Raw genomic sequence first — 15,304 nt, forward strand, 5'->3', positions numbered from 1 at the left:
CCTACAACCCCATATAATTCAACAATGGTTACAATAATGGAAAAGACAAGAATTTCTTGTGAACAATGTTACAATTAATGATAAAAGTTTTGAATCGTAAATAGTTGCAAGCTTTTTAAGAGAGAGTTTCAAATTCGTTGTAATACAGTGAAATTAATCAGCTGTTAGTCACTGCATGTCAAGCTGAAGCTACTGCACTCAATGCCCTGTCAATCTCAATTAAACTACTCAGAAGAGAGCAAGGACTGATTTATCAGAATGTAGCCTAACTTTTATGGGTGGATTCACCACTAATGGTTAAAACAAATACGCACACAAAAAAAGCACACAAAATAATTACAAGATTGTCAAAACACATTTTCATGATCTGAACCAGATTTTATTCACCATGTAGTGTAACCTATGAGTAATTTTTCCCCACAAAATGAAATCATGTTAAAAGTAGGAAACTGCCCAATCTGAAGACACTGAAAAGTAGGCCAGGCTCAAATGCTCGTTAGTCAGACATGCTCAAATTTACAGCTTAATTCTTTCATAACACTTTTTCTTTTGTACCTCAGATTTTGAACAACAAAACAGACACTCCATCCAAAACTCTTCAAAAGCTACTTGTACAACAGCCCCACACACTCCTTGTGTGACAGGTTGGCAATTCTTAGTTGAGTGGATAATAACTGTTCCAGGTAAGGGTTTAGCAAATAGTCAAACTAAATTTAGCAAAAGCACTAACACTGATGATAGGAATTTAAAAAAAAATGTGGTAAGAAATACTGCTAGTATGATCATTTGTTTTATGAGCGGTACTTCGCATTGCCTTTATCGATGGTAGAAGTTGAAGGTGAAAGTGTTAATTAAGGTGTAAGTGCTAATCAAGGTGAAAGTGCTTCTTACACCAGCAGTCGAGTGCTCTCTCCAGACTCTTACAATCAACTATTGGCTTGTTAAATGTCTCACCTTCACCATAGTGGATTCTATCTCTTCCTTCGGCCTTCCCATTTTCTTTCCAAGTCATTCATTCACTTATCCACACAACCTGCACAGCGACAGGAAGTCCACCAGTGAGGAAAGCGGTAATAGCTGCAACAAATGGAGCAACTTCTGTGGCTGTGAACTCGGACACATAGTCTGATTGGTTTCTGTTCATGTGTAAGTGTTGGGACTTGGACATGATGTGCAGGGGGTTGCAAATCAAGGTAATGGAGGCATGGCCTCTCTGCAGGGCCATTGCCAGCAGATGAAGAGCGGTAATGAACAAACTGTTAAAACGTTAATCACATATACCTGCTCTTTTATCCCATAAATTACTGTATTGCACAGATATAAAAATATCCTGAACAGATACCTCAGCTTTTATGCTCAAGCTGGTTGGCTGCAATTACATAACATAATAAACTACAGAAATATTTCTGAATGGTGCAAAGCCTGTGGGCTACTTCAAGCAAACAACTTGAGTTGTGCTGATACGCAAGGTGCATGAAAAACCCTAGTTAATGCAACATACAGCACACTATATGCAACACACTCCAGGCATATAGCTTCAATAACAATGCCCCATCCACTGCACTGCTCTGCGGTGATCCTGCTACAATGCTTATTTGCAAACTGTCCTTCAATATTGACACAAACAGTTGCTGTTGTTGCTGCTGCTTGACTTGTCTCCATCTCCTGGGTTAATCTGCATTACTGAGAGGGTCGAGATGCTGGAGTTGTCAATAGGCGCATTAACAGAATATCCAGGGAGCTTATACATGATACACGGCATACATGAATTATGCTGTGAACTTGAGACAGGAAATCTTCCCTGTTTTGTCAATTTCTCAGTTTTTTTTTTAGAGGAGTTTGTATTTCGTCTAATAAGCAGGAAAAAGTAACTATTGTGCCTTGTCGTCTAAACCCACTTGCGACTTGACAAGTTGAGTCTTGGCTACGCTGTTAGCTGGTTTGAGTTGAGCTGAGATGGACCAGTTTACACTGCTTTAACTTTTACCTGCAAAGCTCTAAAACAGTTTTATCTTGTCACAAATCTTGTTCAAATCAAGTCACTAACAGGCTCTTTGTTTCAAAAAATGAGACCACTGATTTGGAAACAGGGTACAAGCAAAATAGCATGTACTGCTTCTAGATAGAGTGGTTCGTGGTGTTTACACTGAGACATGATGCAGATCTAGCAGAGAAAACTATAGTTGCATTGCAAACTTTCCAGAGTCATGACATCGTTTCAGTTGGTTTTCAGGTTCCCTGCTGTTTGTCAGAAAGGGGAACATCGTTGCTCAGAGCCTTTGGAATCTGCCATGGAGCTCAAACAGTGTTTTATAGTATACCACGTCATGCAGTCTTACAGTACATGATTCAGCAGTTGTGACAGTCGTTGATGAACACTCTCTTTGAGGGCTAGCTGTGATTCGGAGTAACTGACACAGAGTTTCAATATTAATCACCGGCTCACAGACTTACACAGCATACTTTTACATCTAGGAATGAGACAGCATTTCACTGGACAGCCCGACCTCTACTTCACTCCAACTGTGAAACTGAAAGCATCATCTCTTTAATAAAATATAGTACACACTACACTGCCAAGCGTTTCTTTTTTCAACAAGAAAAAAAACAGGAAATGTGTATTTGTCTTCATATTAGGGAGAGAAAAGCTGATCACTGTTGTTTCTTCTGTATCGCTGTGCTAAATATTACATGTGTTTTCTCCCGAGCATCTGTGTCCCAGAATGGCTTTTTTAGCAAACCATAGCTATCGAAACACCTCAAGATGAGAATTAATTGAGATTTGTGTTTTCGATGCTATGCTTTTGTTTTCTGCCCTCACAGCAGAAACAAGATACCAACCAGATGCTTTTGTTCTCTTTGCCTCTGGAAGTGTGGATGTTTTCCCCGTATATGAGCCTCGTTCCTCTAAATTTAATCTGGTCCGAAGGCAACCAAAAATTCCAATGGCTAATTATCTCCCTGAAAGTTATTATCAAAGGGTTTCCCACAAAGTAGAAGTAGGTTCTGCTGATTCTAACTTGTTTAAAGTTAAAATTAGTCAAAAGATAGTTACAAAAGATGTTACTGTTACAAATTTGGGGCATTTTCCAGGTTCTCAAACTTAATTGTTTCTGGCACTCCTTAAATGTGCTTGCATGCAAACTCTAATAACAGAAAAAACTGTTATCCAGTGCATTAAATCCAAATGAAATTGATGTTACAACATTGATTTTTCATAAGTACACCAATATTTCTGTTTGTGGTGGGAAAGAGCTAAAGATATAATTAGACCTTAATTATTTAATGTAAATTTGCGTGTAATTTGGTAATTGGGAAAATATCAAACACATTCTTCTTGCTGTTATGTGAGGCCCTACAGACACAATCCTATGACGCACGTTTATTCCCATATCTAAACAACAGACATTTGCAGAATGCAACTGCGCCATATGCTGAAAAAACTGAATTTTTTTTCACATCAGAGTGAATATTCAACTATTTTCAAGCAGTAGAAATGTTGCCCTTAGTCACAAATCGCTGTCTTATTTTATGTTTCTCTGGCTCACTTTCAGCTTACATGTCACGCAGTAATTTTGTCTTGCATGTTTACAGTCTTAAACTCTCCAGAGCTCAATTTTTTTTTCCACGTACATTCTTTACCCCTCAGGCTTTCCTCCTCATGGGTACAGTGATGATTGTCTTTCGCTCAGTGCTCATGTAACAGCTCAACTTCAAATTGAATGAACAAAAGAGCTTCTCGAGCTGCATGACTCTTGACCCTCCTCCCATATCGCAATATCTACTTTTCTATGCAACAAAAGTGTATTCTTTTCATCTGTGACAACATCATTTTAAAGATTTAAAATACACTATTATTATTGTTAAATATATATTTTTCAATACATCTCTGTAGTTTGTATTAGCTCCAATATTGTTTCTTTGATGACCACTGTTAAAAAATTTCCCCTCGGGGATTAATAAAGTATATACCTACCTACCTACATAATCTTTTCACACACGTGCGAATTTTAGTCCTAAATGTCAGAACACGTCCAATCAAACAAATTCTACGAATGTAAATAGAGAAAAATTAACAAACTGTCTTCACTGAAACTATTCTGTAGCAGTGAACCATAACCAAAGCTGTGCTCCAGTGTGAGCCTCAAAAGTTGAAATGACACTTAAATTCCTGATCCGTCCACTAAAAAATGCATGACATGACTTATGAAATACTCCCAAACACAATTCAACCACAGTAGCATCAGACCTATGCACATTAACAGTGAAGGAACATAAAATATGCAGTACAATGTCAAAGTAGCTACGCATATTTCCAAACTCTTTCCAAACCTTCTGTTGGATCAGTATCACATTATTACATAAAATGTTTATTGTTACAATAAGAAACCTTTTCATTGTCCAATTATACACATCACATAACCAGCTATCAAACTGTTCACGGTGGCTTGATCTCTCTATTCTTGGTCATATAACCAGCAATGTCATCACATAATACAGTAAATCCTTAACACATCAAATGATGATTACCATTGTCAGGATGGTTATATAATCACTTCTGCTCACCAACTTGTTTGTTTTTATGTGTCTGAATCAGGAGACAATTTTGCAGTAAAAATTCAGTCTCCAAAGAAGATTCATTTTGGAGATCCTCTCAACCTTTTCTTCTACCGTCACCATCAGCTAAAGCATGTAACTTTTAATGCCATTAAAATATAGTATAATATTTCCTTTACGGATACCATCCAGCCAAACTTTTGCTTCTATTGTGTAAACTATCCAGCAAACTATTGACTGTGACAATAACAACTAAGAGGAGGATTATCAAGCCTTTGTGGACATCTGCACTCGCTAAGTGTATTATTCTTTAAAGAGATTGAATTTCTCCTGAGAAGTTTAAAGTGTGTAAAATATCAAGTCATGATTTTATCCAGTAATCTGCATATAACAATCAAACCACACCAACAGGCTTTGAGGACAAAACATTTGAGCAGTGCACACTATTGGAAGTTTCCACTCGATCTGGGTTAATGCCAGTTTAAAATTGTACAGTATAAATAGCTTTAAAGACACTGTAATCAATATTTTCTTTATTTAAAAAATTATAAAATGAAAGGGATTACATATAGTGGCAAACCCAGAGAGAATTATCACCCAGTAGTTTCCCCTCATGAATAAGGAGGGTTTTAGCAACTCTCCGTTTATTTACATTCGACTGCTTTTGTTCAGTCTTTTGATAGTCTGAAATTACTTTCAGACTATCAGATCAAAACCTTTCAACAACCAATCAGATCATTGAAAATGCTGAGTCATCGTTATGGTATTCCAACAGGAAAAGAGTGCCAGACAGAAGTTGACCTTCCTGCATGGTACAGGCCCCAGATGTGTTGTATGTGCTTAATATGTAAATAGGCAACTACTAACTATCTGAGACAAAGTAATAATATGTCAATGTTGTGTTTATAGCTTGTGTCACTTACCCATAATGACCAAAAAAAAGTAAATTCAGGTTTGGTTCAAGACGTGTAATCCAACAAATGCTCTTGTCAGTTTAAGCAAAAACAGTTAGTTGCTGTATTATCAAAAATATGTTTTTACTTCTTCCACAAAGTTGGGTGAATCTCCATATATGAGGAGAAGCATCTCCATTTTCATCATTTTTTAGTATGCAAAACTGTTGTTGGCTGTAAAATACAAGTGAGTTTGACAATGAGGAGGCAGGCTAGAAGCCTTCTCTGCATTAAAAGATCAGCATTATAATTGCTAAGCAAATACATAAACCCTCAATATGCCACCGTCTATCTGGCCAAAAGTTAGGCTACTTTCTGGCTCAAAACTTTGTTGGACACATTAAAAAATAATTGGCATTGTACATCAAAACAATGCCAAAAATATGTTTTTGTTAGTTTTGGCAAAAAGCTTCACTGTTTTTAGTCTAAAAGCTCAGATTCCTGCACTTTAGTACTCCAGCCCTTAATTATAGGTTTGCAGGATGTATTTTTTATTTTACTGTCAGGATCCTTCATTAATACACTTTTGAAACACAGTAAGTTAAGTAACACCACTAATTCTAATAATTTAAAGAACATTTTAATCTGAATGTCAGCCTTAATCTCCCGTGGCTTTCTGTCTGTTTGAGTAGGCTAGCTGATTGTGTGTGTGTGTGTGTGTGTGTGTGTGTGTGTGTGTGTGTGTGTGTGTGTGTGTGTGTGTGTGTGTGTGTGTGTGTGTGTGTGTGTGTGTGTGTGTGTGTGTGTGTGTGTGTGTGTGTGTGTGTGTGTGTGGGTGGGTGGGTTAAAGTAAGAGGAAGTAGTGAGTTATTTTTACATTTAACTCATGAACTCATAAAATCCATTATAACCTCTAGGGATCATGTTTCAGGGCATTAGAAACTGTGCGCAATGCAAATAGGTGTGTGTAAGTGTGAATGTGTGTGTTTGCTTGGGTTTACTTAATGGTGACAATATAATTGGTCATAGGTGAGAGCATTTAATCAATTCCCTCAGCTCTCCCATGCCAATTAATCAATGTGTTAAGCACTGTGGCTAAAACCAAACTATTGACCAAATAACATTTGAGGTTTTGAGTTTATTTCGACTTTAACCTTTAGAGGTTTCTGTACAGTTTTTATAGCTGTGATTAAATCAGACTTTAGGGAAATTTAGAAGAGACACTCAGCGGTAAAGCTGTTGACGAGGAGACAGTGTGACAGGCAGAGAGAGCAACCAGCATGAAAGCGATCGCTTGGGCACTTAATCTCCTACACTGATCCCAGTTTATATCTTTGCACCAGACAAAACCAGGAAAACCCTGATATGTTATTTCCCCTTAATCCCATATCAAGCACAATTGGTGACTTCGGTATTGCATGGTCACTCAACAGCTTCCTGATGGATAGGTACATAAAATACTTGAAACTCACTTCTATTTTTCTTTGTGGTCTTGGATATATATAAATCTTATAAACTTGACAGACATATAAAAAAAAAAAAAAAGGTAGGCTGCATCCTGCAGTTACTTGATTGACACATACTGACTAACAGCAATGTCAAGGCAGATACCCAAGCACTGTCTCCCCTAAATTGGATAACAAAAAACTTGACAAAGGTCCTTGAAAGGACTTCAGAGATTAGGACTATACTTTATACTATGTTTATGAATATGCTCTAGGGATTTTATCATTTGTTTTACATGAACAGGGACATCTTATACAAAGTATTGGCACAAGATAGCATATTATGGCTGTTAAAATGGTGAACTCCACAGGATAAATATTATTTTATAAAGGGAGAACTGTTTACTCTTATGTCTTTGATCAAAATTACATAATTTCTTCATAAATATTCTCAGAGGATTCTTTATTCATTTTGTGGGCAATTGGCTATGGCTCAAATAAATGTGTTATATTTGAACACAAGATCTCCCCTAATTGGATAGGCCGATTGCCAAGACATTTTCAAAGACTTCTGACTAATATTAAACTAACATGTTTGGACAATATTTTTTATTTGATCCTCAAAATACTCATTTGCATAAGAAAAATAACTTTAAGGCTTCTAGCAGCAGGTTTGATAGTTTATGACAGGAAGCCTGCAGGCAGTTGAAATGATTTAGCATCATTACATTTGAAACTGTTTTGGGACAGCCAGCATGACACGCAAGAAGAAGTAGTGAGGCTTTTAGGCTTGTTGGGTTACAAAGAAGCGTCAATCAACGGTGATGTCACCCATTGGTTTGTGAACTGCTGTTTTGAAGCATGGAGTTTGGCATTTTGGTCGTTGCCATCTTGTTGTTTTTTTTTAGCCAGAAGTGACCATATTCGAACAAATGGGAAAAAAAGCGAGCAGGAGATCTGACTTTATGGGCCTATTGCAATCAGGCCCCGACAATTACCCTTAAGGAGTGGATTATAAAGCCCTCCAAAAGTGAGTTCGGTGTGGTTCTTTCTAAAGTATAGCTAATAAGTTGCCTTTTGTGTTGAATTTTAGGGTTTGTGGCAAAAAAAACAGCTCTTATCAGAATAAGAATGGCAAATGAAAAAAAAAATTCAACAAAAATGAGTTGATGAGGAATGCATGAATGCTCCAAACCTGTTAAAACTAGTTTGCAGGTCTATATTTACAATACAATATATATATAATTTGGATTCTTGAAAATGGTGCAAGCTTCATTGATCCTACATAACATATTTGGTTAAAAAAAAAATGCTGTGGATGATACAGAGAGGACAGAAATGACAGCAATATTCATGTTCGGCTTTGGTTGCTTCTGTAATTTATTTGTAGCCAAACCCATGCTAATACTGGATTCCATGTATCCACTCGGCATCGAACAGAATCTTGAAAATATTAGTAAAAATTATTTAAAATGTGGGTTTTTTTTTCCATTTGGGCTTGGAGCATCTGAGTCCTTCTCTGATAAATATTTTACAGAAGAGGGAAGCATTTACATCAATGATCCTGATATTATTTAAATTTCCAAATAAATTTTAGTCTGAATTGTAAATCTTACTGTAGCATTCAAATAATTACTCAGGAGATTTATTTTTACGTCTGTACTTTTTTAAATTATTGCTTTGTTTTATAAGTAACAGTAAGAAGAAGGATTACTTTTAAGGATTGTTTGTTGAGTTATTCTCGTAATCTGTTGGCAAATAAAAGTTCTGGTATTATTATTGACAGAAACCACCCAAATCGAAGATGACGTTATATAAATGCTACCGCAGGTGGAAAACACTTTTCTTGGTGCAAATCTGACTATGAGGCACTGCTTTGCCAGGGGACAGACACAATCTTATTTTATGGTGACTCAAAAATGATTTGCGCAAGAGACAGACAATCCCGTGGCTTAGGAAGAATGTAAACAGAGAGAGGGAAGCTTCAAATTGGGCCCAGAGTCTCACGGAGAATAATTAATGTGACATTTCCCTGACATTTGGTCAGAGCTATAGTGGAGCCTGAAGAAGGGAGGACGGAAGGAGAGATATGAGCCAGTGAGGGAAAAGAAAGGCAGGAAAGATGGCTGGACACAAGCTAATTATTTTTCCCTGAACATCTTGACAAATGTTGCAGCTTCTACTCACCTTCTTGTGTTGCTTTGTGCAGACATTAAAATACAGGAACTGAGCACAAGCACAATTACACACACACACAGAAACACAAACAGACTTACTCTAATGCGCTCCTTCAATGGCGATAAAATTGTACTTGTGTTGCTTGGCTACCATTTGTTTTGTGCTCATCTCTACCATTCACCATCTGTTTATGGGCTGTTACATGTACTTTCCCGTCTCTGACCCATGATAGAAGAGCACAGCTGATGAGCAAACACTAAGACATTGTGTGGTTAAAGTTGTACCGCTCAACAAGCCCACACTTTGTTTCAGCCTATTAAGAAAATCCTTAAGACAATACATCAACCTCTATCAACGATTTTAATAGCTTGGTCTGTGGTTTCACATTGTCCTTTTAAACTAATTAGGAATTGATCAACTCGACTTCTTGCTATGTGTTGCTCTTTTTTTCTGGCACGCTATCCTCCACGGTTGTGTTATAATGATGCCAAACCAAGAGATGATGGGAATTACCAGCATATTATGTGAGCGCTGGCCACTCATTAAAAGGTGAAGGCTATAGATTTGCTGGGAACTATATGCATCAGCAATCAGCTGTGTCCTTATTTAAAGCAAAGCGGAGTGCCCATCATGGTGAAGCACTTCAAAACGGTTTGCCACTGATACTTTGATAGATTGCAGTTATCAGGGTGTGATAATGGAGACAGCAACATATGGTGGACTCAGAGTGGTCATCTCCTTTTTGTAGGCTACAGCACTTTCTTAGCTCTAACACAATAAACATTGATTTTGCATCTCTTTGATTCCGATGAAGAAGACATTTCACTGATAGACTCGCAGCACTCATCTCAGTCTGTTTGTGGGTTAGAGCTGACAGTTCCCGCAAATCCTCACTGCAGAGCATCAGCCAACACAAATTGCAAATAGTTTTATCTCCATTTCTATGCAATGATAGCTGCGAACCAAACAAAGCGTGGGGCTCTCCTTAAAACAGTGTTGGAAAAAGATTACATCTTCTTTGATCCCTTCAATCTAACCTTGAAGAGCACAATCAAAGGTTGTTCATGTTTAGCACTGCTGTGGTCTCTCAGGTTGCAGTAACAGGTGTGGCTCTCTGAAAGGCCTGCTGAAGGCCAAACATGTCTTTTGCACCGACTAAAGGTGAGCACAGCTAATAGAAGTCAGCAGATGTAGCCTTCAGATAAGGAAATAACGTTCACCAGAGCGAGGCATGTAATTATTCAACACATGGCTGTTACAAACAAAATGCAAGGCTAAGTGCTCATTCAACCAAAATGGGCATAATGTTAACAAACAACCACATGGGTTTCAAATTCAAGCAGCTGCTCTTCTGTCAAATTTATTTTTCCTCAGTTATTTGCTAATAAAGGGCTTGAGCAGTATGACCTGACAGCTTTCTTATTAATAACTGACTTAATCATGAGCTAACCTCCACACTCACCAACTAACCTTTTCTGGGGTTCAAACATTTATTTCCTTATGGTTGGTTATTAAAATATGGAGAGTTACAACATGCTAAAACCTTCTTCTATTGATCCCAAATGCTTCACACAATAACTGATTTATCTGAATGATTCAAACAATTCAAAAATAATTTCTGACTTGTTGTTTATGTGCACAAAGATATAATTCAATATCCCAGCCTGCTGCAGAATAGCTCAAATTCAATTGGCTCAGAATGATGCAGGGTGGGATCATCACAAAAAGACAACTAAAAAGATGCAGAGGATAATCCCAAGAAATTGCGTTCACATGCAAATACATATTTCATGTTTAGAGCAATGAAAGCAAGGTCATATCCAAATGATATATGTGTGCATGGACAGATTACAGAGTGTGACTTTTTGCATACGTGTATTTGATGGTCTGTTTTTGTTCGTATGATGGTTCGGCTTGATAGAACAGATATAGCTATATTTTTAAAAGCAAATTAATGATACAGTAAAGAACTTTTACAACAAGTCAGATATAAATAAAGAGATAAAGATGATGAATCTTATATTATGTTTTAAAGATGATTAATAGCACTTTGTCAAGACAGCCCTTTTCACTGTTACCAAACTCATCTGACAACATTTTTCCAGGTCTTGAGTAATAATAACAGCAGATAATAGCACACACATACCACACTGATACATCACGTCCACAGGCTTTTTCCATCATTTCCACCCATTACTTTTTGTTCCAACCGCAGGACAATCAAAACACAAATAAACAGCCAAAGGAACATCTAGAGGTGTCCTGACTGATCCATTTTTTGTAACAATAGATGTCCTTTGAAATGTGTCCGTAGAGCATTTCATGCACACGTTGTCTACTACAATGTTATTGTCTCTGTGAGGGGGAATTTGGGCAAATGATGAAATTCAAAATTTCAAACTCAAAGCGTTGTGCGACATCAGACATCTACTTTGGTGAAGTTGAAGTGATATTAGTGGTGGACCCAAACTGAGTTGGGGTGACATTTTTTGCTGTTGAACCACTGCTTCTGGGAGCCTTCCATCGCAATTGGTTAAGTCTGAGTGTGGTAGTTCTGCGAGGTCTGATTTACTGGAACTCAGTATTTGATTTAGTACAGCAGTACTTTGAGCCTATTTTTACTGTGAGCAAGGGAACTTCCTCAAAATGTCAATACAAAACTGCTCATATGTGCAGGAATAATGCTTACAGTATCTCATTTTACTGTGTTAGCGCGGCCATATTTGCTAAGTAGCTTCAAATGCAAAATACAGCTGAGGCTAATAGGAATTTCATTGATTTGAATGTCAGGTATTTTGTTAATAAGCCACAGTATTGGACACATTTTTATTTTGATGGGAGCATGGCACTATAGAGGAAATGTAAAGAGATAAGTTTGATTCATCACAAGATGACAAAGAATGTGACCATGTAATACCATACAATCCATCCAGCAGTTGTTGAGCTATTTCAGGCAGAGGACCAAAGTGGTCAACAAACCGACTGACAAACCGATACTTCTGTTTATGTGTGTTTGCATGTATCTGTGCATCTTTGTGGGTTTGTTGGCCCGTACATATCATCATCATGCTAGATTACTTCCATCAATCACACACTTAGTTCACACCCAACATCCCACGTCAATTACCTTTGCTGCAACAGATGAGCTGGGCTTTTCCAGGAGGTCCCAAAGCTTCTTTCGTTTCTCGGCACAGCAAGTGTTGTCAAATTCTTCTCCCTCCCTGTCTTTTAAATTGTCGGCCTCTCTTTTGAGCTCTTCATTCATTTGCTCCTTTTTCTGGTGGTACCTCGCCTGGCAGCAGGACTCCAGGTAGATCTCGTCAATGCCCCAGTAGTCAAGTTCTTGACTAAATGACAGGGCGCACATTTCCTCCATCATGTGCAGCTTACCCGTGCGGTAAAAGTTCAGAATGGACGTGAACGCCCCCGGATGTCGGTCAAAAAAGTACTCATTCTCCTCAAGATTGTAGTCATCGCACACTTCCATCAGAGACTCATGGCAGTTGCAATCTCTTAACTTTCCCAAACGTGTTCGCGGTAGCCTATCTAACGTTCGCCACAAGACTTCATGTGGGAGACCCCCAACATTCAGCCTGACTCTGCGGAAACACGACTTGCTGCGAATGATGTCCACTGGTTCAGGTGGCAGCGATGATGTTGACCGGGAGCCAGTTTTATTTAACTCTGCCAGGGATTTCTCCATGATGACTTTCAGTTGAGGAAGCATGCAAACAGCCAGGGCTATGGACTACAGTTGATCTTCTTTTCATTCATTATTGTCTCTAAAGAAATTATAAAAGCAAAAAGAAATAATTAGTATTCATGAATTTGGCCCAAATCTAAGAGTCACATGAATCTTACTGCTGAAGATAAATCTGACAGCTGGTTTAAATGATTTCTATCAAATTAACTTAATAGTACTTTTTCTCTCAGGTTTGCTAATGCCTTGTAAAATTCTGGATGCTCCTGTCATTTCAGGCCTTTAAATACCCTTCAAATCAAACAGTAAATCAATCCGAAAAGGTGAACTTATTCACCAGTTCAACTGCTCAATCTAAAAAGAATGAAGTCAAGTAGTGTTTTTCAGGATATTTCCATATCGTTAACTGTTTTTGTAATTTTATAGCATTCACCTCTTTGAGTCTTTAAAAAATCTTTTCTGAATCAACAACAAACCTTCCTTTGGTGAACAGATGTTTGTTTTTTGTTTTTTTGGATGACTCACTCCAAGGCAGAAAAACCGAATCCTGGGTTATTGTTGTCTTGCCATCATCTAAACTACATACTGAGAGAAAGTTCCTAAAATAAAATTCCCCACACAAACTCCGAAGCCTACTCAAATTGAAGAGTATAGAAATGTTGGGTCCCAACGACAAGAAGAGAAAATTACTGGTTTATTGGGTGAAATTTAGGATAAATAAACTGAATGGTTGTCTCTGGATTTTCACTCATCAATCATGTTATCATATCATCATATCAAATAGTCCTTGAATTATTTTTCAATTACTTCTTGAACACATAATAAACATACACTCAGATGGAGTTCTTGAGATGACTCATGCCCTAAGTCAGTCTGCAGTCATACATTTCTACTCATAGGGTTAGCGGGAAAAATATTTGAGAACCATCAAGTGAAATGAGACCTTGTGAAATATAATAAGTTCCCAAAACTTTACAATTTTCTTGTAATGACCACGTTTTTTTGTAGGCATCTCCTAATTGTAGGTAAAATATTTGTCTTGGTGACTCTTGACGTCTCTCTTGCATGGCTGCACACCGTCATGGGGGAAAAATAAAGGTCTTGATCCCTCGATTAATTTGTTTGTATATATTAAATTGTCGTCACCGGCATGTTGGTTGATCTATTCCCATGTGACGCTCACGCAGTGCGGTGGGTTGGCGTCAAGGTCCAGGACAACACAGTGACGAGTGTGGTACAAAGTGAGCACTATCCAATCCAGTGGTGCTGAAATACCAGGAAGCGCTGCCTGAATCACGGCGAACTCTCATGGGGAGGCAAGGCTGACAGACAATAAATTATAGCCTACATGTTCTCCTGACAGAGGGTCTAACATTTTACGGTAGACGCGGCTGCCCATTATACGTACTGTGTTAATGATGAGAGCGTGGATAACCAAACAACACGTCGGGCCTGCAGATATGACCATTGATCACTGTCACACAAAGTTTATAATACTTCACAAACACAATTAGGCCAGAGGACTATGTCAAAACACCGTACAATGCGTGTGCAAAATTTATATTTATGCAGACGTTGTTATGTCTTGTGGCCATGCAATAAAAGGCTGCAGAAAACAATAAAAATAATTTGTAATTTGAAGGAGCCTCCACCCTACTGCAAGGCTTCAACAAAAACAACCACCAAAAAAAAAAAAAAAAATCACCCCCTCTTGTGAACATACTGTACTGTTCTGCGTGATTACATGTAGAAATAAGCAGTGATGTTTGATCATCTAAAAGTGCAATGTAGTGAATGTAAATTCTCCATCGCTAAGCAGTTGTCATGTTTTTTTTTTTTTTTTAAGGCTGCCTGCTCCATATTGGTGCAGATTGAATGCAGAGTGTTCCTACCTGCCACTGAGATGCTATTACAATTGATAGGTTGCGTATTATTCAAAGTCCAGGGATGGAAATGAGCTTAAAAAATACCGTAGTGAGTTGTTGTCGTCCTGCACTGAATCAAACCAGCACGTACCGCTCTGTGAACAATCAATCCGCTGCCACAAACGCAGACGAAGCAGTAGCATTTAAAGAAAAAGGAGGCGCCGTTATTGGTTTACTATTGCCGGGGTCTAACCCAATCCTTTTCCCCCTCCTCTGCCTCCGACATGGCAGGGAGATCTTCAGCACGATCGACTGCTCTATACCGTTGGTTTCCTGCGTATCGCACCACTGTTTCGCCTCGAAGATCAACAAGTATGCCGACAACCCATTCGGTCAGACTACCTGTGTTCCCAGTCAGCTGTGTGAGGAGGCGCCGCATCTCTGTGAAGGTGGATCCATGGCAGCTCTCTTCCACATCTGTTTAACTCTTTCCGCACCGCCTCCTGACGCCTGGCTGCATCACTGAAAAGGCACTGCTGGGTGGAGGTCCGGGTGTAATGTTGGATAAAAGCGTAAAAAGCTGGATAAATGTGTTCATGATCTCGGATCATGTGATCTGAAGTCCATAACATGGGCGAAAATGGATTTGCCCTTACAAATGAAAAC

At 38.3% G+C, this 15,304-nt stretch overlaps 1 protein-coding gene across 5 annotated transcripts in view; it reads right to left on the reverse strand.

The window, feature by feature from the left end:
- The window catches only part of kcnb1 (potassium voltage-gated channel, Shab-related subfamily, member 1), a 36,658-nt gene extending 21,375 nt beyond the window's left edge, over nt 1-15,283 (reverse strand). For 2 of the 5 annotated variants that reach the window (XM_069690700.1, XM_069690696.1), the window contains exons 1-2: nt 15,041-15,283; nt 12,201-12,855 (exon numbers count right to left, since the gene is read on the reverse strand). In XM_069690700.1, the coding sequence (XP_069546801.1) occupies nt 12,201-12,800 (600 nt within the window). In that variant the 5' untranslated portion in view covers nt 12,801-12,855; nt 15,041-15,283. The other 3 variants (XM_069690698.1, XM_069690697.1, XM_069690699.1) reach the window with 3 other exon arrangements.
- Nucleotides 15,284-15,304: the final 21 nt, after the last annotated feature.

This window comes from Brachyistius frenatus, unplaced genomic scaffold (genome assembly GCF_029030835.1).
Source record: "Brachyistius frenatus isolate BFR_SWC_R1_liver_20210118 unplaced genomic scaffold, ASM2903083v1 Contig_10, whole genome shotgun sequence".
NCBI lineage: Eukaryota > Metazoa > Chordata > Actinopteri > Embiotocidae > Brachyistius > Brachyistius frenatus.